Source organism: Daktulosphaira vitifoliae, unplaced genomic scaffold (assembly GCF_025091365.1).
Source record: "Daktulosphaira vitifoliae isolate Bord-2020 unplaced genomic scaffold, ASM2509136v1 Scaffold_4, whole genome shotgun sequence".
NCBI lineage: Eukaryota > Metazoa > Arthropoda > Insecta > Hemiptera > Phylloxeridae > Daktulosphaira > Daktulosphaira vitifoliae.
Window position 1 is genome coordinate 34,582,730 of NW_026099575.1, and position 26,683 is coordinate 34,609,412.

The 26,683-nt window shown below is 29.8% G+C and overlaps 1 protein-coding gene across 4 annotated transcripts; it reads left to right on the forward strand.

Annotated features, from left to right (window-relative positions):
* The first annotated feature begins 69 nt into the window (after positions 1-69).
* LOC126904392 (uncharacterized) lies at positions 70-26,683 on the forward strand. 4 transcript variants are annotated; one of them, XM_050683398.1, is made up of 9 exons: positions 72-191; positions 318-372; positions 499-549; positions 9,118-9,156; positions 9,990-10,007; positions 11,263-11,280; positions 11,646-11,681; positions 24,387-24,536; positions 26,227-26,683. In XM_050683398.1, the coding sequence occupies exons 1-9, from the start codon at positions 189-191 to the stop codon at positions 26,661-26,663; spliced, it is 807 nt and encodes a 268-aa protein (XP_050539355.1). In that variant the 5' UTR covers positions 72-188; the 3' UTR covers positions 26,664-26,683. The 4 variants fall into 4 exon arrangements, with proteins under 4 accessions (XP_050539356.1, XP_050539355.1, XP_050539357.1 ...); XM_050683400.1 differs by lacking the exon at positions 72-191 and adding an exon at positions 13,919-13,946 and having other exon boundaries at positions 202-372; XM_050683399.1 differs by lacking the exon at positions 11,263-11,280 and having other exon boundaries at positions 70-191.

Genomic DNA, 26,683 nt, shown 5'->3' on the forward strand with positions numbered 1-26,683 from the left:
TATGGCAAAAATAACATTTTACGCATAACATATTTAAAGAAATAGTGTTGGCATTTCATTTATACAGATGAATTAAATGGTTATATAATTTATCATCACTTTTGATTTATTGTAATTTTTCTTTTTTTAATAGAATATAAAAAAAACATATAATTATCCAGAATATTTCGCAGCTAAATAATAAAACTATGGTATGCAAAAATATAATTTTCTTAGACTTTTGAATTAAAGAATTATAATAATTGCTAGTAACAAATTTTTTTGTTAAAAACTTAATACAGAAACTAAATTTAATAAGAATTAATATTTCTATATAGCTCTTTATGTATTCAAAATTATATTTGATGGTATGCTTAATGCTTTTAAACAAAGGTAAAACTAATTTTCATTACTTAAAAAAAAATCATTAAGAATAAAAATTAAGAAACCTAACACTTGTATTTTGCAGTTCGTTAAGATTTTATTTATTTAACATTAAAGTTTGCACAAATTTTTCAGCATTATGTTTATCATCATCAAAACCTACTCTAAAACGAAATAAAAGCTTCTGTAAGTATGTATTTATATGAAAGGCGCAACCAGTTTTTCGGGGGAGGTTATTATCTTTTATTTTTACTCATCAAATATTTTTTTACTGTAGAAAACTAAAAACATTTCAAACTTTGTAAATCATTTCCGGGGTTGAAGCTGTTACAACCCTTCGGTTGCGCTATTGATAAACATGATTATTATCATAATATGAGAGCGAAAATCGGGATGAGAATTTATCAAAATTTTTCACTACAAATGTTTTATTTACAGATTCGTAGTTTCATTAGTTCATTAACCCTTAAGTGTATAGATGATATCTGACAGCGAGCAACATCACTATCATAAAAAACCTTTTGATACGAATCTATTAAATAATCACAATAATTTGTAAATTTGTAACTTTACAATTATAATTTAACTAAAATATTAAATGATCGTTAAATTATTTGTTTTATCGCAAAATATGAATTGAAAATACTATTTGTAATTGTTTAGTATAGGATATCTTAAAAGAACATAAAGTACAAGAAACCCATTTAATACTCTTACCACTGTGTTTTTTTACGTCCTTATGACATTATAAATATATATTTCTCATGATATATCTGATACACATATAAAGTGATTTTAGCTACGATGCGAAGCTAAGAAGGTATTAATTTTACCATGATGTGTTTATTATTATTTTTTTTTTGGTCTGTTGCCACTTTTTCTCAGCTCTCACTGGACCGATTTCTTTCAACAATACGTCAAAAGATCACAAATCGTATCTAGTTGAAGACATTACCCTTAAAAATTAAAACATTTTTCCTCGTTCCCCGCAAATGGGGGAAATATCCAAAAAAATTACAAATTTAAAAATCGATAAATTTTGTCATTTTTTTCACTTTTTTTTCTAAAAACTTCCATAACTTTTTCAAAAATCAACAAATCAACATAATTTTTTTTATACTAAAACCTTAGAAATTTTCCTTTTATTTGATTTCATTTTTTTGAAAATCTAACACTTAACCTGCTCACAGGGGGGATTCAAAATAGTAACATTATTACAAAAACTAACTTTTTCAACATAACTTTTGAAAATGTTCCGGAAACACTGCGTCTTTTAAACATATATCAAATTAAAGCTTATGTCATGTTCTATAAAATGGAAAAAAAAAATTTATCCTGACACTTTATCTTCTGCATACAAACGGCTGCCATAATTAAAAAAATGGTATTTTTGTGTTAAAATTTTCGATTTTAAATTTTCAACTTTAAATTCCTATAACTTTTTGAAAAATGTATAGATCAACACAAATTTTTGTTTTCTAAATACATTATATGTATATCTTTTATTTGACATACTTTTTTTAATTACAATTGGACAATTTCCCCTTATATAAGGGTCGTTCAAAACTTGAAACTTTGTATAAAAAAAAGAACTTTTTCAACTTAACTTTTGAAAATGTTCCAAAAATACTGCGTCTTTTAAACATATATCAAATCAAAGGTTATGTCATGTACTATAAAATGAAAAAAACAATTTGTCCTGACACTTTATCGTCTATGAGTAAATTGCCACCGAATTTTAACAAAAAATGTAATATTTACAAATAAAATCAGCTCCTATAGTGATATTTTTGTATTTAAAACTACCATAACTTATTTAAATATTAACAAAAACTAAATAATATTTTTTTATATCGAAACCTTAGGTAATTTCCTTTCATTTGACATCATTTTTTTTGAAAATCTAACACTTATTCTATTCAAAGGGGGGATTTAAAATAGTAACTTTTTTACAAAAACTAACTTTTTCAACTTAATTTTTGGAAATGTTCCGGAAATACTGCGTCCTTTAAACATATATCAAATTAAAGCTTATTTGATGTACTATAAAATTCGATTTTTTTGCATCTTTATCGTAATAGATAACTGAAATAGAAAGAATAGTAATAATCTCCTAATAACTTTTGGTGTTTAAAAAGATTCTGCAATTGAATATTCAGAACTTAATTAATTTTAATAATTTACTTTAACTAAATGAACCAATCAAAACAAAGTAGTTAAAAAGATTTACTCAATTGAGCGTATTATAAAATATAATTATAATTGTAAAAATCCATCGTTAAATTCAGTTGAATGTAAAAATCATTTTTTTTTTAAATTTATGATTTATATAGCAACATATTACAAAAAAAAAATGGCATATTATAGACTGTTAGTAGCACACGNATTTGGCATATTATAGACTGGTAGTAGCACACACAAATAGAGTTAAAAAATTAATAAATTATAAAGTAAAATTATTTACTTTTGTAGTTGAATACTTTTATCATATCAAATCTAATTCGACAATAAATACTTTAAGAATATTAAAAATTAATGATTTTAATTGTTTATATGGATAAAGCTGGTTAAGCTACTTTTTATTTGAATAAGGAATATTTTTTTGATTTTTAAGAGTAATAACTTATACTAATCATTAACTTAAATATCATAAACTTAAATGAATCATTTGACGTATCGTTGAAAAAAATAGGTCTAATGAGGGTTGGCAAAATAAATCGTAGCCACAAAAAGAACCACATAGTAAAATAATATTAACATGAATATAAATTTCTTCTCACGAGGGGAGACTACAGTGATAAGATCCTTTATATTTATTGAAATTATTGAATCTAAATGAGATAAATATCAAATGATTTTACAATTCTATTCTAACTCAAAAAAAAAATGTAAAATGTTATAAGCCACAGATGGATTTGAACCTGGAACCCTAGTCGTGAGAGGCACAGGTGTTACCCATTTGGCAACTGTTCGTTACTTTTGTTTCAAGATAAAATAAGCTATTTAAGCTAACTCAAATTTAAAAATTACTTTTTCGACTTTAAAAAAATAAAAAATTTTTAATAAGTTTAATTTCATATGTCTTATGAACTTTATTCTATGTCAATTAAATTATATAATATTCATGAAAGACAGTGTTTTCCCCTAATAAGATATTTAAAATAAAATAAAATACAAAACCCAGAATTTTAATAAAAAATAGCATATTTTTGAATACGGTAGCCATTTGCGCATAGAAGATAGGTCATCGGGACAAATTTTTTTTTTTAATTTTATAGTACATCAAATAAGCTTTAATTTGATATATGTTTAAAGGACGCAGTATTTCCGGAACATTTCCAAAAATTAAGAAATTACCTAAGGTTTCGATATAAAAAAATATTATTTAGTTTTTGTTAATATTTAAATAAGTTATGGTAGTTTTAAATACAAAAATATCACTATAGGAGCTGATTTTATTTGTAAATATTACATTTTTTGTTAAAATTCGGTGGCAATTTACTCATAGACGATAAAGTGTCAGGACAAATTGTTTTTTTCATTTTATAGTACATGACATAACCTTTGATTTGATATATGTTTAAAAGACGCAGTATTTTTGGAACATTTTCAAAAGTTAAGTTGAAAAAGTTCTTTTTTTTATACAAAGTTTCAAGTTTTGAACGACCCTTATATAAGGGGAAATTGTCCAATTGTAATTAAAAAAAGTATGTCAAATAAAAGATATACATATAATGTATTTAGAAAACAAAAATTTGTGTTGATCTATACATTTTTCAAAAAGTTATAGGAATTTAAAGTTGAAAATTTAAAATCGAAAATTTTAACACAAAAATACCATTTTTTTAATTATGGCAGCCGTTTGTATGCAGAAGATAAAGTGTCAGGATAAATTTTTTTTTTCCATTTTATAGAACATGACATAAGCTTTAATTTGATATATGTTTAAAAGACGCAGTGTTTCCGGAACATTTTCAAAAGTTATGTTGAAAAAGTTAGTTTTTGTAATAATGTTACTATTTTGAATCCCCCCTGTGAGCAGGTTAAGTGTTAGATTTTCAAAAAAATGAAATCAAATAAAAGGAAAATTTCTAAGGTTTTAGTATAAAAAAAATTATGTTGATTTGTTGATTTTTGAAAAAGTTATGGAAGTTTTTAGAAAAAAAAGTGAAAAAAATGACAAAATTTATCGATTTTTAAATTTGTAATTTTTTTGGATATTTCCCCCATTTGCGGGGAACGAGGAAAAATGTTTTAATTTTTAAGGGTAATGTCTTCAACTAGATACGATTTGTGATCTTTTGACGTATTGTTGAAAGAAATCGGTCCAGTGAGAGCTGAGAAAAAGTGGCAACAGACATAAAAAAAAATAATAATAAACACATCATGGTAAAATTAATACCTTCTTAGCTTCGCATCGAAGCTAAAATGATTTTTAGTTTCAATTGAATTTATCAATAGATTTTTACTATTGTAGTCAAATTTTATAATAATACACTCAATTGAGTAGATTTCTAACAACTTTTTGATTCTTTTAGATAAAGTAAATCATTAAAATTAATTAAGCTCTGAATATTTCTATTGTAGAATCTTTTTAAACACCAAAAGTTAATTAGAAATGATTACTATGATTTTTCTATAAGTGATCTATTACGATAAAAATGCAAAAAAAAATTGAGCTTTTCTGATAAATTTACTGTAAATAGTAAATTATAATATTTCTTGACTCTATATTAATCTTAACAATTTCATTTTTTACTATTTAATAATGTCAATTTCAAACTTGCAAGTTGAACTAGGAGTTATGGCAATAACTTTTTTCTTTTTTATTATAAACTTTTACTTTAAAGGACGAAATAAAGTAGGTTAAAAATTATTACTTTTAACATATTAAAAATCAAAATAAATAATAATTTGAAAATAATTCAATATAACAATTATGTAATATAAAATATTATATTATATTTTTGAATCTAAGACTAACTAAACTGGATATAATTAAGGAAATAGTTGATGTTGCTTTTGTATATATCCACCATTTTCTGAGAATTAATCATTATCTACAGATTTGCATCGTAGCGTTTCTTATGATATTGATTTTAATCACTGTCAGATTAAATCTATACTGGACCCAACTATGCCACGCCCCCATTGTGCTGGTTTTTTTTTTATCATAATTCACTCAATTATTTACAGAATAAAAATAATTTAAACATGTTTTTTTTGGTTACCTTTAGTTACATATTATTCTTGAATTATTAGCTATGTAATACTTTTTAAGTCAACTTTGTTTTTTTGAACGGGAATACATATTTTGAATATAATAAAATTTTAGAGTTTTTAATTTAATAGTAAATGGCATTTAAATTTTTAACATAACATAATCGTTTATTAGATGTAAGATTTTAAAATTTCATATTTTTGAGTCAATATTCATGTATAATACACGAAGGATTACTAATCAGGTAGCTAATTGATTTTTACGACGTTGATATTCGCATATAGGCATCGAATATCTGTGTATTCGCAAACATTTGTAGGACACGTTGTTGTGAGTAAATAACAAATTAATAAATACTTCAAATAGCAATACAGGGAGCATATCTTATGCACCCAAAGAAAAACCTCAATCAAAATTGAAAGAGAAATTTTATCAAGGGTTTATGATAATGTTTTATTAATACGAACAAAATAACTATTCTTATAAATAATTATTGTTCAAGATAAGAAAAAAAAATATCATATTGATAAATATATCATTGATTCAATAGTAATGATATATTTATCAAATTGAACAATGAATTTATTATATAGATCGAGGTTTTTCTTTGGGTGTGATAGTCATAATTGACAATAAAGTTTCGTGACTGTAATAGCGACGTCATAAAAAATCAATTACCTATATTAGTTATCCATTGTGTATTATACATGTATGAAAATTAAAAATTTGAAACTCTAAAGTTTTATATCTAATATGTAAATAAAAATTTGATTAAACAAAGTTAATATTTTTACAAGTCATAAGGATGAATTTAAAAAGTATTACATAGTTAATAATTCAATTCCATTCATGTACATTGTATTTTCATTATAAACAGTATATTTACATAAAGCTTAATATGTATCATATACTATACTAAAAATATTCTAGTTTTAGTGTTTCTGAAAAAAAGTTATAGCTACAGTAGAACTCCAATTATCCGAATTAATGGGGACCGGGACCCATTCGGATAATCAAATATTCGTATAATCGGAGTTTTTTTTTANCCGGGACCCATTCGGATAATCAAATATTCGGATAATCGGAGTTTTTTTTTTAAAAAATTGCCATTGGAGAGAAAAAACGCTACGTTTTGATATTGCACTATTTTTTTATTGAATTAAATGAAAGAAACATGATATTTTCACATGTTTTAAATATAAATAAAATGTACTTACAAGTTTAGAAATAAAAATCATTGTTTTTTAAACATCTCCGTCAATGTAAGCTGTTTTGCGGTCTTCATCCGTTTTCGGGCAGCCAGGTCACGCATTCGCTTGACGGTGAGCAGTTGCAAGTGGTCACACTCGGGCTGACGCTCCATCCACTTCAAAGCAGTCTCGAGGCCGGCAAATGCTTCACTAGCTGATGGTCCAGCGTCTACTTCAACATCAAGCGAAAGTTCTTCTTCCACTTCCACTTCAACATCTTCTCTCACACTTTCAACAATTTCATCGTCATTGAGAATTTGAAAACCAGGGTCAGACGTGTCACAAGCCATCCACTCTCCTACATCTTCAGCACTTACTTCTGTACAACCAGGAATTTTTACAATCATTTTTCTTATTTCCTCTAGTGGCAACGCATCTTCATCATCTTCATCCTCTCCATTTTCTTGTTTCTCATTTTCTTCAGATTCTTTCTTTTTGTTCTTCTCAGACGGTAGGCCTTTCAGTTTATTCCACGCACGTCTTAGCGTCACTGCCGTAACCAAACTCCAAGCTTCCGCTACCATGTAACAGCAGTCCTTTAAATTTATTTTGCTATGATTTGCCAAAACCAATTCTTCATCTTCAGCACCTTCGATCAGCAGTTTTCTCAGCAGTTGCTTTCTGTAATGGCGCTTCATTGTTTCAATAACAGACTGGTCCATGGATTGCAGCAAACTTGTAACATTGGGAGACAAAAACGTCGTTATAAACTGCCCATTCTCTCTTTCCAACAGTTCTGCTGTAGGATGAGTGGGTGCGTTATCAACAATTAAAAGCACCTTACTGCCTTCTTTTCCCACCGATTTTTGGTGCTTTTTCACTTCAGGAATAAACACTTCATCATACCATTCGGTAAACAAAGCTGCAGTCATCCAGGCCTTGGGTTGACTTTTGTAGAAGAGTGGAAGTTTTTTTACGTTTTTAAATGCTCTTGGATTTTTTGATTTTCCTATCAAAAGAAGTGGTAGTTTATGATTTCCAGTGGAGTTGGCACAGTTAAGCACTGTAACACGTTCTTTACTGACCTTATGTCCAGGGGCACTAGATTCCCTTTTAGAAGCCAAAGTGGTTTTTGGTAATGCTTTCCAAACAAGGCCAGTTTCATCGGCATTATAAACAAACTCCGGATCATAGGATTCTGCTGCAGTTTTAAATTTTTCAATAAAATTTTCAGCAGTTGCAGAGTCTGCTGAAAGCTTCTCACCAGCCAAATCTAACTCGCGTACACCATGCCTGAATTTAAAGTTCCTTAGCCAGCCGTTACTAGCCTTAAAAGATGAATAACCAAGCTTTTCTGCTAAGATTTTGGCTTTTTCACAAAGGATTGGACCTGAAATCGGATTTCCCATAGAACGTTGCTGCAAAAACCATTTAAACACGGCATCTTCCAAATTTTTGTTGGTTGCTGTCTTCATTGTTTTCCTGGAGGAACTTCCATCTTCATTTTCAAGCACCGAAACAAAGTTTAAAAGTGTTGACTTACTGTTTTTAATGTCACAAATTGTTGCTTGTCCAACACCATAAATCTCAGACAACTTCTTACCCGTTACACCTTTATCGAGTTGCTCTATAATTTTCAGTTTGTCCGCTAACGATAGCACAACACGTTTTCTTTTCGAAGCCATGGTAAAAAACAATACAGTACACGCACAAACAAAAGTAAGCCGTAGCGAAAGAGTAGCGTTCTCGAGCAAGGTCAATTTAGCACACTGACTAATCAAAACAAACAATGACAGGTGACTGCAATGCGCCGGAACTGGAGTGGGAACTCTTACCACGTGTTGTGCCTACACTGACGCCGCGGACTTTGGACAAATTTTTTTCTGATTTTTTCTGAAAGTGATTCGGATAATCGGCGATTCGGATGGTCGGAGTTCGGATAATTGGAGTTCTACTGTACTTTTAAGTGCGAAAAAATTGTTTTAAAATTTCCAACTTTACTGTAGTTAAATTTAAAGATATTTTTTAAACATTTTAAAATTAATAGAATTTTATTAACACTAAAACGTTGACGAACGTTTATTCGCGGAATTATGGAATTTCATTCAACTGTACTTAATAATTAAACCAAATTCGTGATTATCCATTTTTTTCTTACCCTCTGTCATGAAGTTTCACTTCAAAAAAAATAGCTTTACCCGCTTTTTTAACTTTGTATTAATTAAGAGAACTAAATTTTAGTCATTAAGTTTTTGACTTGATACAGATTTTTTAAAGTTTTTACTAAATGCTTATTATATTTTGCAATAAGCTTAATTCTAATGTTTTATTATATTTTTTAAGCACCAATATTAGGATGTTTTATGCCGTCAAATTATGAAGGTACTAAAAATTATTATCAAGTTAAAACTGTTGCAAAAAACATGAGCTATTCTCAAAAATCAGTATATTTTCATTATTTTAGTGATGGAAAATTCTTTTTTCACAGTCTTGTTGATCTTATAAAATTTAATCACAATCAAAAATGATATTGTAATACATTTTTATAGATGTAAAATGTATATTAATTTTAAGAAAAAGTATATAAACTATAATGGTTGCACTTGTGTACATTCAATTTACATTTAACATCAAAAATTCTTATAATAAATTACATTGGTAGGCAAAGAATATTCATCCAAAACAAAAATTTATTTTTAAACCAATTTTTTTCGATGATTTTAAATCTGTAATTTGTTTTTTTTCTATATACTACTTTTTGAAATAATTACTAATTAGTAAAAAGGAGAAATTACTCCCTAAAAATTAATTATTAATTATTAAAAACAAAGAAATATTTGTTTTGTTTTAAACTACTTTTAATTTTGATTTTTAATATGTTTACAATAATTAGTGCAAAGTTTTGATCTGAAATGCCATGTTTATCTGTTATACGACGGCTTGGTCTAGAGTAAACACTAAAACACACACACATAAATTAATTGTTCTCTTTAACGTCAAACGCATTTATTTAGGTCTTTCCAAGTCATTCTGTAGAAAAAATCTATTTACACATTTGATATCAGCGCAAAAAATTGGAATATATTTTAGCCCTTGACAATTATAAAAAGTTTGTTTTTATAGACCAGTGTTATATTAAATCTAGGGAAATTATTAACTTTTACTTTATAATAGTTGATGAAATAAATTTTTAATATTTAATATTTTTTTTTTAGATGTTTTATTCGATGAAGGTATAATTAAAAAAAACAACTCATTTGTTTTTGTCTGATCTAACACTAAGATTTAGTTTTACTTATGAACAAAATAATATAATTTTTTTATATTAATACAAAAAATAGTAATGTTTGATTATTAGGTTATATAAAAATAATAAATTAAACAAATGAATACATTTTAATTAAACAAATTATACTTAATAATAATTGAATTATTATGTAAAAAACAGTATGTAGTTTGTGCAGTGTATCAATTTGAATAATTAAAAAATTATCTAAGATGTGAATATTTCAATTGCAGCATCTATTTAAAAATCAAGAACTACATAAAATAGATTGCTATGTGTCACTATTGAAATGATTTAATACGATAAAAAAATAGTGATTTTACACAAAATTTCTTATTACTAACTGTTAATAGTATTTAAGCTGGCGACTACATATCAATCTAAAAATACATATTCAGCATAATGTGCGTCACTGAAAATTTCAAATGTTAAATTTACATTAATTTCAAAATATAAACCACAATAAATTGTCTTTTTAATATTACGTATGATTTATTTAACCAAAGTCCATTGACTCTTTGATGGATTTGACAGAAATCGACATGTATAAATATAATCTATGCTATATGATTATATGATATATAATCATTTATATATTCTATAAATAAATAACGTAGGCTATATTTGGTTTTGTAATTTGAAATTGAAATGATAGACTTCCGACTGCTTGATGATATGGAAATACTTCATTAGTTTATCCTGTATTTATATCTAAATAATTACACCTGACTTATTAATTGGAATAGATAATTCTTTTGTATCGTTCAAATTAAATTTTAGTATAGTATTAATCGCATAATTACTCTGATAAATAAATATCGAACCGTTATTTAATTTATAAATATTTATGTCAAGTAGTTCAACGATTGTTGAATACTTGTCTGGTTATTTTAACATTGTATTATCGTGTAGCTTAATTTAATGAAATTATGTTGTTGATTTTCTGTTTTGTTTTTAATTAGTTCTTGTTCATCTTGATTATTTTATTCACTATCAATAAACACTGTTTCTTATTGTATGTCATCAAAAATATTATAAATATTTCAAGTATCACTTTCATGACTCGTAGATATAAATAAATAAATAAGCCAAAACTATTAAATTAAATATTAAAATTAATGTTTTTTATAGACCAAGTTATTAACTTCTACTTTATAATAGTTTTTGATATCAATTTTTAATATTTAATATTTGTTTTTCAGTTGATTTATTCGATGAAGGTATAATTAAAAAAAAACAACTTGTTAAAGATTATTATAACTAATTGCTAAAAGTGTCTTGTTGCGACCAAATATTTGAAACAAAAGTAATTTAATTTTTATTTGTTCTTGGATTAAGTTCTGAAAATCCCTGGCAGTAATGCTTCTAGTCGAAACTGAATAATGGGTAGTCAAAATATATAATAAAACTCAGTAGACTTATTAGAATATTAATAATATTTCAAATGAATATAACACGATTATCATTTTTTTACATAATTAAACTCAAAGAACACTTCTCCATCGTTAATTATCCTGAATTCCGGCTAGTACACCCTGCCTATTATATTATTTAAATCATGTAAAATGAAATATTAAATTTACAGATGAATCAAAATTATCAGAAGATGAATCAGAAAAAAGTAAAACATTTTTAATAATTTATTTTTACGATACAATATTTTAAAGGGTTTAATAAAATCTTATATCATATCAAAAATAGTATACTATTCAATTTTTTTTATTAGATATCTTAATTGATTATTTCAGTTGTTATAACTAATATTATTTCTTGGAGTTCGGAAGTCATTTTAAATTTAATATTTTGAAAATTCATTGAAATAAATAAATTAATATAAAAAAACTTGAATATTTTTTATTAATTCACCTTAGTTTGTTATCTGATTCAAAGAGCTATTAATATGAAAAAATTATGGGGTCTGTCACACGTTTCCCAGTCCCCTTCATAAAAATTTTGCACAATTTTTTTTTATAATAATTATTATTATATTTAAATGAATTTGTATGCTAAAAATTAGAATTTGTATGATATTCGTTTACTAGATATAATAATTTTTCTAATGCGGAATTTGAAAAAAACGTTTCCCAGCCCCGCATTTCTAAACATTTGGTTTATTATATAATTAATGTTCGCGCAAAGCACTTTCAAAGTTGGTCACACTGATAATCTCTATCAGTAGTTAATAATGCCCCATCCAGGTCGATAGTCCTTACCTAGTTCGAACATTTGCTTTCTATTTCTTTTTTTTTCTCTTTTTCGTTGCTCTAGTAAATACGTTAATATTTAGAAACGTTAATATTTTTTACTATTTTTAGCTTCGATGCGAAGCTGAGAAGGTAATAATTTTACCATGATGTGTTTATTTTATTTTATTTTTTTTGTGTCTGTCACTAGTTTTTCTTAGATTTTACTGGATCAATTTTTCTCAAAGATACGTGTAAAGATCAGGAATGGTATTTAGTTGAAAACATTACCTTTAAAAATTGAACATTTTTCCCTCGTTCCCCGTAAATGATGGAAATTTTCCAAAAATTACGATTTTTAAAATCGATAAATTTCGACATTTTTTCACTTTTTCTTTTCTCTAAAAATTGTCATAACTTTTTGAAAAATAAACAAATCAAAATATTTTTTTTTTATATTGAAATCTTAAGTAATTCCCTTTTTATTTTATATAATATTTTTGAAAGTCTGACCCTTTACCTGCCCATAAGAGGGAATTCAAAATAGCAACTTCTGCACAACAATTTAACTTTTTCAACTTAAGTTTTGAAAATGTTTCAGAAATACTGCGTCTTTAAAACATGTCAAATTAAAGCTTATGTAAGGTACTATAAATTAAAAAAACATTGTCCCGACGACTTAACTTCTTTATGCAAATAGTTGCCGTAGTTAAAAAACATAATAGTTTTGTGTTAAAATTTTTGATTTTAAATTTTCAACTTTAAATTGCTATAACTTTTTGAAAAATGTATAGATCAAAACAAATTTTTGTTTTTAAATACATTATATATATATTTTTTTTTTAATTGGTCAATTTCCCCGATTTTTCGGGCGTCCAAAACTTGAAACATACGTATAAAAAACAGATCTTTTTCAACACAACTTATGAAAATGTTCCGGAAATAATGCGTCCTTTAACATGTGTTAAATTAAATCTTACAATATGTACTATAAGTTAAAAAAAAATATGTCCCGCCGACCTATCTTCTATGTGCAAATAACCGTCAAAATTGAACAAAAAATGTAATTTTCGTATAAATAATCAATGTTATTTTTGTACTTGATACTGCCATAACTTTTTTAAATAATGAATGATCCAAAATAATTTTTTTTATATAAACACATTACTTATTTCCGTTACATTTGATATAAAGTTTATGATAAACTGATCCTTTACTTGCCCACGGGGGGATTCAAAATAGCAACATTTTTACAAAACTCAACTTTTTCAATTTTAGTTTTAAAAATGTTTCGGGAATACTGCGTCTTTTAAATATATGTTAAAATAAAGTTAAATTTATGTACTAGAAGTTCAAAAAAAAATGTTGTACTGACGACCTATTTTCTATGTGCAAATGGCAGACGAAGTAAAATAAAAAATAGGAGTTAATTTTGCTTTTGAAATAATTCACCAATTTTTAAAATTAAACACTATCTACAGATTTACATTGAAGCGTTTCTAATGATAGTGATTTTAATCATTGTCAGATACCATCTATACTTGTCCCACTATGCCATGACACCATTGTGCTACCTTTTTTTTCCTTATATATTGTACAGATTCACTGTAAAATTTTTTTTCTTTATTTGCATACAATTGCTTCTATATTATAATTTTATTTTTGAACATTATAGCTTACAGCTAGTGTCATCATCATTCTTGGTAATTTATTTAATTATTGTAATAAGTTAATATTGTTCTATTTACAAAGTTTGGGTCATAGATTTTATATGTCGATATATATTTTGGCCATCACAATTTCAGTCAGATCCACTATTAAAATCATTCTTAATGACATATGGTTGTAACTGAAACACTTCACAGACCGCAGCCTCTGTCATTAACATTGCATTCTTATAGATAACACAGTGTTGAGAATTTCATATTATTACTTTATACTATTTACTATACAGAGTGTTCAGTAAGTAAGGATATTAGTAAATTGTTATAAACAATGAGAACAATAGAAACCCGTGTTTTTACTTACTGAACACTCTATATAAATCCATTATATCGAACGGCAGCTAACGAGAGATATAATAACCCCAAGTGGTATAAGTACAGTCTTATAGCTACAGCCCGTGACGAAATATTTCTTGAAATTTTAAGAGAGGAATTAGATCCTTTATTATGTCTTCACAATTATGTCCTTCATCTTTGCAACATATTTAGAGAATTTCTTGCTTACGTTTATCAACCTGAAAGCTGACGAATGGTCTGGATGGGTATTATACCTAAACCTAACCATGCTAACTACTATGTAACAAAATTCTACAGTCCAATTAGTTTCACTTTATTTCTTCTTAAGACTATAGAGAATCTTATTGATAGGTACATAAAAAGGAGAACCCTCCATACTAAACAAGGAAATCTATTGACAGCTCTACATATAACTTAACTACCAAAATTTGGAAAGATATAGAATATAAAATATATATATATATATAATGTAAATATTTAATTTTTTTTATAGATGCTTGATGTCTGTACCTATCATATTGTATATTTTTTTATAAATCTGACACTTTACCTGCCCACAGGGGGGATTTAAAAGGACAACTTTTTTACAAAAAATTAATTATTGAAAATATCCGGAAAGTCCGGATATATATATATATATATATATCTTAAATTAAAGCTAATGTAATGCACTTTATTATGAAAAAAAAAATTTCGGACTTTATTTTGTCTTCACGGAGATAATGGCTACCGAATGCTATTTTTGTGTGAATATTCTCGATTTTATTTTTTACATTTTTAACTTTATAATCTTATAACTTTTTGGATAGTGTATGGATCAACACAATTTTTTTATGAGAAATAATATTTATATCCCTTTTTTATTCGATATACTTTATCTTCATCAAGATATTAATAAGGAAATGATCATGTAGCTTTTGGAAAAATACACTATTTTTTTAAAATGAAACACTGTCTAAAGATTTGCATCGAAGCGTTTTTTTTGTACAGTGAATTTAATCACTGTCAGATATCATTAAACTTGATTCAATTATGCCACGTCACCACTGTGCCGCGACAAACCTGTGCTGGGTTTTTTTTATTATTTGTTTGTTACACCCTAGTGCTCAAAGCTCTCGTGTCCTTGCACACCTTCAGTGATTAAGCCCTGACCATAATTAAATAACTTTATTGCTTTAGTCGCTTTTCCGCCGTCTGTTTTCATTCGCCATTACGTTGCTGCATCTATATTCTGACTTATGATACTCAGACGTATGATATCATTATTACACTATCTCATACAGTCCGCTCACCATTATCAATAGTTTCATCTATTTAGTTCAGTTACGTGACAAAAGTATCTATTTATTGTTTTGTCTATTTGTATATATATATATATTTGTGTTGAGCCGAATGCGGACTGCGACGGCGTTTGTCGGTAAAATTATCATGATAAGGTGTTGTGATTTGTTTATGCGCGTGCGAGATAGTCAGCTGTGTACTACTTCAGACCGGTTCATGGACGGCATTTGTGTGTACATTCACCCCGCTCCTTTCCTATCTTGAACGTCATTTGCACTGCTCACCGCATACATTGTCGCCATATGATTTAAATTGTTTTTAATAATTTCTGGCAATGGGTATTTAGTTATTTTTTGACCCCTACTCTAAAGGCTAGCCGTTTGGTCGACAACGTACCGCCGGGTCAAACGTCGGACGGGTTGTCGGGGAATAGCCATAGTCGGAACTGGTCGCACTATTTCCCGTCCACAGCGGTTATTTTTTGTTGTGTGCGCTGCAACTGTTAATTATATATATATATTTTCGCGAGTGTCCGCTATGTTGTAATTATGTAAATTTTGTGTTTAATGGCGTCGGCTAAACCTGCCTCCAGCTTCTTGAGCCCTTAGGGGCTGGTAATGTATAGTTTATTATATAATGTTTTGAGCCAGTTATTTTTTAGTGCGCCGTGGCATAAGTATTGGAACACGCCTGCCATGTTGAGGGACCTAAATAAAAAAAATATAGGGACACCTACAGAAAAAAACTATATAAAAAAATATAAAAAAATTCGCCACACGTGCTTATGCCACGGCGCACTAAAAAATAACTGGCTCAAAACATTATATAATAAACTATACATTACCAGCCCCTAAGGGCTCAAGAAGCTGGAGGCAGGTTTAGCCGACGCCATTAAACACAAAATTTACATAATTACAACATAGCGGACACTCGCGAATATATATATATATAATTAACAGTTGCAGCGCACACAACAAAAAAAAACCGCTGTGGACGGGAAATAGTGCGACCAGTTCCGACTATGGCTATTCCCCGACAACCCGTCCGACGTTTGACCCGGCGGTACGTTGTCGACCAAACGGCTAGCCTTTAGAGTAGGGGTCAAAAAATAACTAAATACCCATTGCCAGAAATTATTAAAAACAATTTAAATCATATGGCGACAATGTATGCGGTGAGCAGTGCAAATGACGTTCAAGATAGGAAAGGAGCGGGGTGAATGTACACAAAAATGCCGTCCATGAACCGGTCTGAAGTAGTACACAGCTGACTATCTCGCACGCGCATAAACAAATCACAACACCTTATCATGATAATTTTACCGACAAACGCCGTCGCAGTCCGCATTCGGCTCAACACAAATATATATATATATACAAATAGATAAAAAAAATAAATAGATATTTTTGTCACGTTACACAGTATAGAATAGAACCATTTTTTACTAAGTGGATTGAAACCATGCATTATCTAGGGACAGTTCAATGAAACCAAAGTAATCGAGAGTGTTAAATAGAGAAGCCCACAAGGAGGGATTCTATATCACTTGTTATGACTAATTATAGACTTAGCATAGTAGAGACTGAATACTATACACATGTTGTGTAGGAAGTATAACCTAGATGTTAATCCAAACATAACAGATATAGTAATTTTTACCAGGAGATGAACAAGACTTGATAGTCTTGACTCACTTATTTTAAATGTACTAAAAATTGTCTTTAAACCAGATGCGAGATAGTCGAGTATTATCCTAGACAGTAAGCTGAGATGGAAATCACATATTGAGGCTAGAGACAAAAACGTCATAGCTATATTGTGGAAATGCAGCAGAACTCTGGGAATGATCCGGGGCTTTACATCAAAAGCTATGAATTGGATATTCTCTACCTATTATACCTATTATACCTATTATACCTATTATACCTATGGTTATTTATGGTGCCTTTGTCTGGTGGACCAGAATGACATTTATTACAGCCAGGAAAGAACTTAGACACATTAAAAAATTAGCTGCTATATTCATCAATATTTATCAATCAAAGTGCTACATAAAAACTGATGCAGAGAACAACACAGAAAAATTGGGAGTGTTACTCAGATATTCATAAATGTTTAACTCTCGGTCTACTATTGAGGAATCTTAATAACATGAGTAAATATCAAATAAGCACACTGACTACCCCTGATAGAAAAAAATCATCTGCTTAAACATATTACATAAAATCACATAAAGATGTGTAATGACACAATTGAATAATCACTGTGTCAGAAGTGTGAAGCAGAATAGGAGGATTCATTTCACATTATCGATGATTATGATACTCTGGCCACATTAAGAACTAAACATTTGGAAAAATATTTTCTTGAAAAAGAAGATATCAAAAACCTAAAACACAAAGAGATACTTAATTTCGCCAGAAAGACAGGACTTTTTGAACATAGGTGTGCCTAGTAGGACGTCCTAAATTGTACATATGTATATATAAATATATAATCTTATGTATTCTAACAATGGCAACAACTTTCGGTGGAAACATTTATGCAAAGTAACCAAATTAATATAATTCAGTAGTAGGTGCGCACAATTGACGGGTCTGAGTGTATAGGCAGTTCTTTCCATCTTTCTAATAACTAAAATTGTATTTAAAACTAATCTAATATTAGGTTAGTTTAAAATTTACATAATTTTAATTTCAAGAAAATTATTTTTTATGTTATTAATTATAAAAAAACTATATTTTTAAAAATCGGTGGCTGGGGAAACGTTTCTATGGTCCCCCATTAGTGTGTACAAATTTATAAAAATAGAGTACTAATTATTAGAAAAAAATAGTGTAAAATTGTTAAGAGGGTGGCTGAGAAAACATAAGTGGGTCCGTGTACGTCTTTAGATTTCAATCTTTGTTTTAGGAGATACATATTAAAATAAAAATAGAATTTTTATGTTTTTAACTTTTACATATTATGATACTCCTCTATTTGTTCCTTGTGGATAGGGGATAAAAATACTTCTACGGCCTCTCTACCAGTCATAAGAGACGACTAATAAGTTACGTAAGGTCGACAGTCCGCATAATATTTTTGTCAAAAATTATGAGGAGTCCTGAACAAAACGTAGGCGGATAGACCTATTTTGGATTTAAGCGGACAACAAATGAGAGGAAATAAAGTAGTTAAAAACGGAAAAGGCCTAAAAAATAAAGTGTTTGATTCCAGCCGGGGAACTTGTGTTGTTTCACCAATTATACAGGTGTACAGGTCTCCCCAACGCTTGTAGTGTCAACGGTGTAGGGACATCACCACTCAACTTTAGGCAGGACCGTGTATAATGAAGAATGATAGGAACAAATAAGATAAGAAAGATAGATAAGAATAGGTATTTGGAATGTTGGAACATTAACTGATAGAAGTAGAGAATTAATAAAAGTATTGAAGAGGAAAAAAGTTTACATTTGTTGTGTGAAGGAAACTAAGTGGATGGAAGAAAAAGCAAGGGAAATAGGCGAGAGTTATAAAATAATATACTCAGGTCATTCTAATGCAAAGAATGGTGTAGGGATAATATTGGATGTGGAGATGAAAAGTAAAATAGTAGAAGTAGCTAAGAAAAGTGACAAAATTATAGCCGTAAAGTTTATATTCGAGGGAAAAGTGTTGAATGTAATATAAGTCTATGCACCACAAGTAGAATGTGATGAAATAGACAAGGAAGTGTTTTGGAGAGAAATGAATGAAGTGATGCAAGGAGTAACTGGCAATGAGGATGCGGTGATAGATGGAGATATGAATGGACACGTAGGCAATGCGAGGAGAGGATATGAAAGAGTACATAAAGGATATGGTTTTAATGGGAAGACTGAGGCTCGAGAAAGAATCCCGGATTTCGCAGTATTATATGATCTTGCTGTAGTTAATACTTATTAAAAAGAGGAAAGAACATTATATAACTTATAAGAGTGTAAGTAATAGATCACAGATTGATTATTTTATGTGGAAGAGATCGTAAAGCGAGTAAAAGATTGTAAAGTTATACCAGGCGAGAGTATAACTACATAACATAGACTGATAGTAATGGAGTTAAAGTGTATGGAGAAGAGAATATACAAAAAAAGAATGAACACGGATGAAAAATCAAATATCCAATGCTGGAAATTGAAAGGGGAAAATGAAACAAGAGTTTGCCAAGACGGTAAAAGAGAGGACAGTGTGGAATGTTGAGGGAGACATAAATGAATGATGCGTGGAATAGATTTTCAAGTTTTGTAAGGAATACTGCAAAGGAGATTGTTGGTGAGAGTAGGAGTAGAATGCCAGGAAACAAGGAAATCTGGTGGTGGGATGAGAACGTTCAAAAAATCACAGAAAGTAAGAAAAAGTAATTCAAAATATGTCAGTAGAGCAGAAGAAGAGAAGATTGGATGGAGTATAAATGCTTGTGCAAAGAATCCAAGTGTGCAGTAAGTAAGGCGAAGTTAAAGAGGTATGATGAGTTGTATGATAGGCTAGGAACAAAGGAAGGCGAGAAAGATATCTATAGACTTGCAAAGGTAAGAGAGAAAAGGTCTAAAGATTATCATTATATAAGGTGTATAAAAAGTGTTGATAATAAGGTACTCTGGAGTGATGGTGATGTGAAAAAAAAGTGGAAAGAGTATTTTGAAAAATTACTGAATAAGGAGTACCCAAAAGAGATATTCGAGGATATCTCGTGGAATGAGGGACTTGTAGATTTAATTAGTGAGAAAGAGGTATGGGAGGCTGTGACATCAATGAAAAAGAATAAAGCAGTAAGACCAGCAGTGGATTTATGTCTGGTAAGTCAACAATGGAGCCATTATTTTGTGTGAGGCAACTAATAGAAATGTTAGGAAAAAGAAGAAAAATATTAATATTAATATAATAGAACATATGTATGATGGCACTTGTACTAGGGTAAAAAGTGTGGGATGAGTAACAAAAGGTTTTTGGGTAAGAGTTAGAGTGCACCGTGGTTCTGTTTTAAGCACTTACTTAGTCTCTATAGTGATGGATGAATTTACTAAAGAAATACAAGGAGAGGTGCCGTGATGCATGTTGTTTGCTGACGATAGTGTTAATAGGAGAAAATAGGAAGGTAATTAATCAAAGGCTAGTGGTGTAGAGATCAGCTCTTAAAGAAAAGAGTTTAAGAATAAGTAGGAGTAAGACAGAGTATATAGAGTACGAATTTGATAAAGGAGAACACAAGGTAAGTGAAAAAAGGCGGGGACTTGATTGGAGAGGTGGAAAGTTTTAAGTATTTAGGATCAGTTGTGCAAAATAGCGGCGGTATTGACGAGGATGTAAGACACAGGATTAAATGCGGGTAGTTGAAGTGGAAAGAAGCGTCTGGTATGTTATGTGATAAAATAATTCCAATGAGACTGAAAGGTAAATTCTACAAGACTGTAGTGAGACCAGCTATGTATGGTTCAGAGTTTTGGGTGGTTGATAAGAAAGTAGAGCAGAAAATAAGAGTAGCAGAGATGAGAATGCTTATATGGACGAGTGGAGTAACTAGAGAAGATATAATAAGAAATGAGCATACAAGAGGGAATATAGGTGTAGCGTCAATCGTGGATAAGATGAGAGAAAATAGACTTAGATGATTTGGTCATGTTATAAGAAGAGAAGAATCAAACCGTAAGAACAGTTGTAGAAATGAATGTTGAAGGAAGAATATGTAGAGGAAGACTAAAAAAGAGATGGAGAGATGTTATTGAATGCGATATGAGAACAGATGATATGAACGTAGAGGATGTGGGAGATCGTGTCAAGTGAAAGTTTAGGATAATGGTGGCCGACCCCAAGTAATTGGGATTAACGTGAGGAAAAAGAAGAAGATGTACTCTTCTATTTATACTATATTATGGTACTATTCTATGCCTATAGGTACAAATTAGTCGACTTGGGATTAGCCTTTCAAAGTCTGAGAAAACCTATATGTATTATTATACAAACATCATTTTAGGGAGGAAGAAATTTTATACAATAAGTCTCCCTAAATATTTTGTTGTAATAGTATGCTACTGATATGATAACACCGCAATTTTTAGTAAATGGATTCAATTATTGTTAAACATTTATACTAAGAAAGGGGTGAAAGAAAAAATGTAGCTTAATTGGTTTTAAATATGTAAGGAAACGGGTTTCTATTGTTATCATTTTCGTAACATTTGATCTGTTTCCTTACTTACTGAACACTCTTTCAACAGAGTAATTCAATTATCATGTTATTATCATTATAACCTTATTAATTGAAAAATTAAATTAATATTGAGAATTTTTTTTGGTTCTTTAAAGTATATGTTTTTATTTTAAATTTACTAATCACAAAGTATTTTTGATGTTCATTCCTTATACCATATAATCGTGTCAAATTAATTTTTTTAAATGGCAATATACATAATTAGTTAGCTTATTTGATAGATATTGAATTAATTAGGAATATTATTGATTGATAACAATTTTTGAATTTATATTTTAGAAATTGTTGACATTCTATATACTTATATACTTTATATAATTGTTGACGCTTTAATATTGAATTTTATACCTAAGGGGATGGAAGAGTAAGGTTAGGAAATCGGTGATGATGAGTTGTGGTCCAATCCATAAATAAAATACGAGTTGATTTTTTTGAAGTACATACGAATTGCGGCTACATATCTATTACATACTACTTTATATCAGCATATTAGCATTACCTAGAAAACACCACGTGGGGGTTGATTGTGTCTCGTTTCTCAAAAATATGTTTTATTAAATTTGATGTGTTTTAATAAATAATTTTAAAATATTAATACATTTTTGTGTTATTGGTATGGTTTAAAACTCAATGATTTTACGAAATCAAATCACCATATTTCTTTATTTTTAAACTTAGTTCTCTAATATACGATTCTTATTCACTCATTTTTTTTTGTTTTTAATCCTTTACTTCTGCATTTTATGTAAGAATCAGATTGAACTTCAAGTAACACACGAAAATGAAGTTGTATATATTAGGATGGCTAGTATAATACGAACTATTTAGTTATGAGTAAAAACTTTTACTGCTGTCAATGGTACGGTTACAGATAGCATTAAAATGTGCCCAAGTGCAAGGACGGAACATAGAGTCTGGAGAAATGTAGTTTTCGAAAAAATAGTCAGTGAATTTTACAATTTAATCATTCTCAACTGGCTGTATTGCCATAAAGTCATTAGTGAAACAATCACGTTGTGAGATCCAAAAGTGATAATCCAAAAAATTTTTTTAAATAATTACTATTACATGTATTAGTATATTTTAGATAGTTCTAAACTTCTGATTTTCTTCCACTAAAATTGTCCTAAATGAAACTGACATCCTTATATTGACATTTTCGTATTGGGCCAAAACTTCCGAAACAGCACTGTAAATTACTAATTCAGAATCAATAAAAACTTCAGTGGGAGAGCACAATAAACTGATGAATATTGAGTGACGAATTATACATTAAAATGCACACGAGTGTGCGATATGATATATGTTAGTGAGTAAAAAAATTCACAAATGGTAAATACATATCATTTTTAAGTCCATGGATGATAAGTTGAGTAAAGTTATTTGGACAGCTTTTGAATGTTTCTGTGGGGGTGCACAGATAAACGGGTATGATGAATATTGTATCGAATTTATGATAAATCATTTGTTGTTAAAGTTGGTATGTNTTGGACAGCTTTTGAATGTTTCTGTGGGGGTGCACAGATAAACGGGTATGATGAATATTGTATCGAATTTATGATAAATCATTGGTTGTTAAAGTTGGTAGCGCTTGTTTCAATTCTGAGCAAATATAAGTTTTGCTGTTTTGCATGAAATGCCATCTAATGCTTTTATTTTCAAATAATTACCTAAAAATTGCCTATTTAGGACATTTTTATCAGTTTTGCCGTGGCTGTGATCAGTATTACTCTCTACTATTTTATTTGAAGAAGATAATTTCAAAAAGTGCTTGCAATTTTTTGCACAGCTAGGTAATCTCTGTATATCATCTTTAAGTGTTTTGTAAAAACGAAATTAGAAGTCTTCATAGATAATAAGTGATTTTGATTTTTCACTAAAAACGAACTTTATTGTAGCTGAATTTAAACTGGCAGTGTAAATGTAAAATGCTATGCTATAATATGAACGCTATATTTTAGTGATTTAAGTATTTAAAAAAACCCAATATTTCAATGTAGGATATTTATAATTAATGATTAAGAATACTCTAATTACAACGCGACAATTACTCAAAACGCAACTCAACTATTGACAAAAGTTCATCGGGCCGGAATTTACCGGTATCCAATATCATTTATAACTCGTCGGCCGCCACTCACCCACAGTCCAAGTAATGACTACTGTTAGAAATAACAACACCCTTATCTCAACTGCAGTGTGTATTTTAAAATGGTAATAACTTCCAAAATAATGAAACAAAAGGTGTTTTCGTCTAGTCATTTTCTTAATTAGATCGTTACCTATTTAATAAATTAATTTATCATTTATGTTGCTATTTGAGAAAATAAAGTTTACACCCTTATAAGGTGTAAGAGATGAACATGACAAATACTTCATGATTGAAAAATTGAGAAAAACATGTTTCTTAAAGAAACTAAATAAATATTCTCAATATTATTTAAATTGTTTAATAATTAAATGATTCATTATTAATTACTCACATTGTATATCATAATTAAAACAATATTGAGTGTTATACACCGAAAAAATAAAATTATATTTTCGATTTACTATATATATTTTTAGAATTTTTGAATTTTATTCTTGTAAAGCAAATTAATCTGGTATAGATTTATGCATTTTATGCTGCGATGAAAAAAAGACCGTGACTTTAAATTGTTGTGGAAATTCAATTGGTAATTTATGTTCCAATATTTTAATACAAAGCGAGAAACCTTGCCCATACTGCAGACATTTAATAAGAGATTTCAAAGGAATAAGTAAGAATATCTTTTTTCGTTAGGTTATAATTATTGATGCCTAATCTGGGAGGGCTGAGAGAGATGCGGCGCAGACTTTTAGTCAGCGTCGTACACTCGGTCCTCCTGTACGGGTCCCCGGTTTGGGCGGATACTCTTGAGTATTCGTCCAAAAACCGTGAAGCCCTGCTCAGGGTGCAGAGGCGGGCGGCGATCCGGACAGTTTCGGCGTACCGAACGGTGTCCGGAGTGGCGGCGGGTGTCCTGTCGTCACTGCCGCCCGCCGACCTGCTCGTCGAGGAACGCGCCGCCGGGCATGAGCTCCGCNCGTCACTGCCGCCCGCCGATCTGCTCGCCGAGGAACGCGCCGCCGGGCATGAGCTCCGCCGAGAGCGCAACCGGTCCCTCGAACCCGAGGACCGGCTGGCGCTCAGGCGGATGACCATGCTTCGGTGGCGGACTTGCCTCTCGGAGGAAACGACGAGAGGCGAGTGGACCAGGTCCCTCATAGGACCCGATCGGCTGGACAGGTGGGTGGACCGGACTCAAGGTGAGATGACTTATCGTCTCACCTAAGTGATGTCCGGCCACGGCTGCTTTAACGAGTACTTACATCGTATTCGTAAAGCAGCCGCGCCGACGTGCGACCACTGTTTTGATCGTCCGGGAGAGGCTGATAGCGCTCTGCACACCCTCTTCCGGTGCGAGGCGTGGGCCCAGGAGCGGGACTCTTTGGAGTCCCATCTGGGGTCCACGCTCCGAGTCGGGTCCTTGGTGGACCTGATGTTGGGAAGCCGGGAGGCGTGGAGGCTCGTCCAGGCGTTCGTCGAGTCCGTCTTGAAAAAGAAGGAGGAAGCTGAACGCCTGAGACAGAGGCATCCGCGCCGCCCGGTACAGGAGGACCTAAGACGCTGGTTTAGGCCGGCGCCTTAGGTATTCGTGTTTTATGTTTTTATGTTTTTGTTTCGTGAGTTATTTGTGCCCCCTTCGCAAAGATGGATCTTACTCTGGGATCCGGCTAACGGGGGAGGCCACACCACGTTGTGAATCAGCTCTTGATTAATTTCGGGATGATTCACAACGTGGTGGTGTGAGTTTTAAAGACGGCGTGGGCCGCCCTGAAGTAATACCTAACGGTAGTTCCAGGGCGGTCCACAATCAAGCCGATCGGAAAAAAAAAAAAAAAAAGGTTATAATTATTGATAATGATAGCCATGAAATATATTTTAATTAAACAATCAATTTTATTTTTTTTGATTTGCTTTTATTTACATTTTTTTTTAGAAAATAACTTTTTCTTCTCGAGTATTCAATAATTATTATATAGTATGTTCAGTATGTAAGAAAACGACTTTCTAATATGAGCATACTGAACACTCTATTTTATTGTTCTAAGTAAATTTCATACAAAGTGCATCGCAAGTTTGTTATGTTTTAAATACTCAGTGTTTATATTTTCATAATTTACATTAGTCTTATGGGAAATTAAAAATTTTTATTCATGTATTAAACAGATTTTTTTTTTTAACCCATTTTTTTTAACAAACCTTGTGCATCGAAAATTTAAAAAATATCATAAAAGTAATATTTTTCAGAAAAATTTATGTGAAATTTTTAAAAATTATTTTTTTTATTTCTTGAGGAATTAAAATTCTTATTAAAATGATTTTAAAAAGTAGAATTAATATTATTAATTATTATATTATTTTAGACATTATGACTGAGGTAGCATTAAAAGAATTTTTAAACAAAGATTATTATACAACCAATCCGGCTTGTGAGCTTAAGCTTGATGATTTTAAAAATTTAATGAAGCGTGTTAAATGCGAAAACTTTAATCCAGTGGAAATAATAGCTCGGCTGAAATATCTCATGCGTGGTCAGCAACCAGATGATAAACTGTTAAAAGATATTGATTCACTTCTATCAGTTAGAAAACATATACAATTAAGACAATATATAGAACATGTTTTTAAAAATTGTTTGATTCCCAAAGCTGAATTTGAACTTTATAAAAAACATTTTAAACGTATATTATCTATGAAAGAAAATTTTATGTTAAAACGTTACTATAAACGAAATAATCTAGACGTAAAAAAAGAATTTCTAAGACGAAATCAATATTTTGATAATATTGTAGAAGAATAAAAATGTTTTTCTTTTATGTT

Bases quoted from the DNA above. Each gene is read 5' to 3' on its own strand.
- LOC126904392 (XM_050683398.1), top strand. The intron at 373-498 runs GTAAAACTAATT...CAAATTTTTCAG, and splicing joins CTTAATGCTTTTAAACAAAG to CATTATGTTTATCATCATCA. The intron at 11,682-24,386 runs GTAAAACATTTT...AATCTGGTATAG, and splicing joins AGAAGATGAATCAGAAAAAA to ATTTATGCATTTTATGCTGC.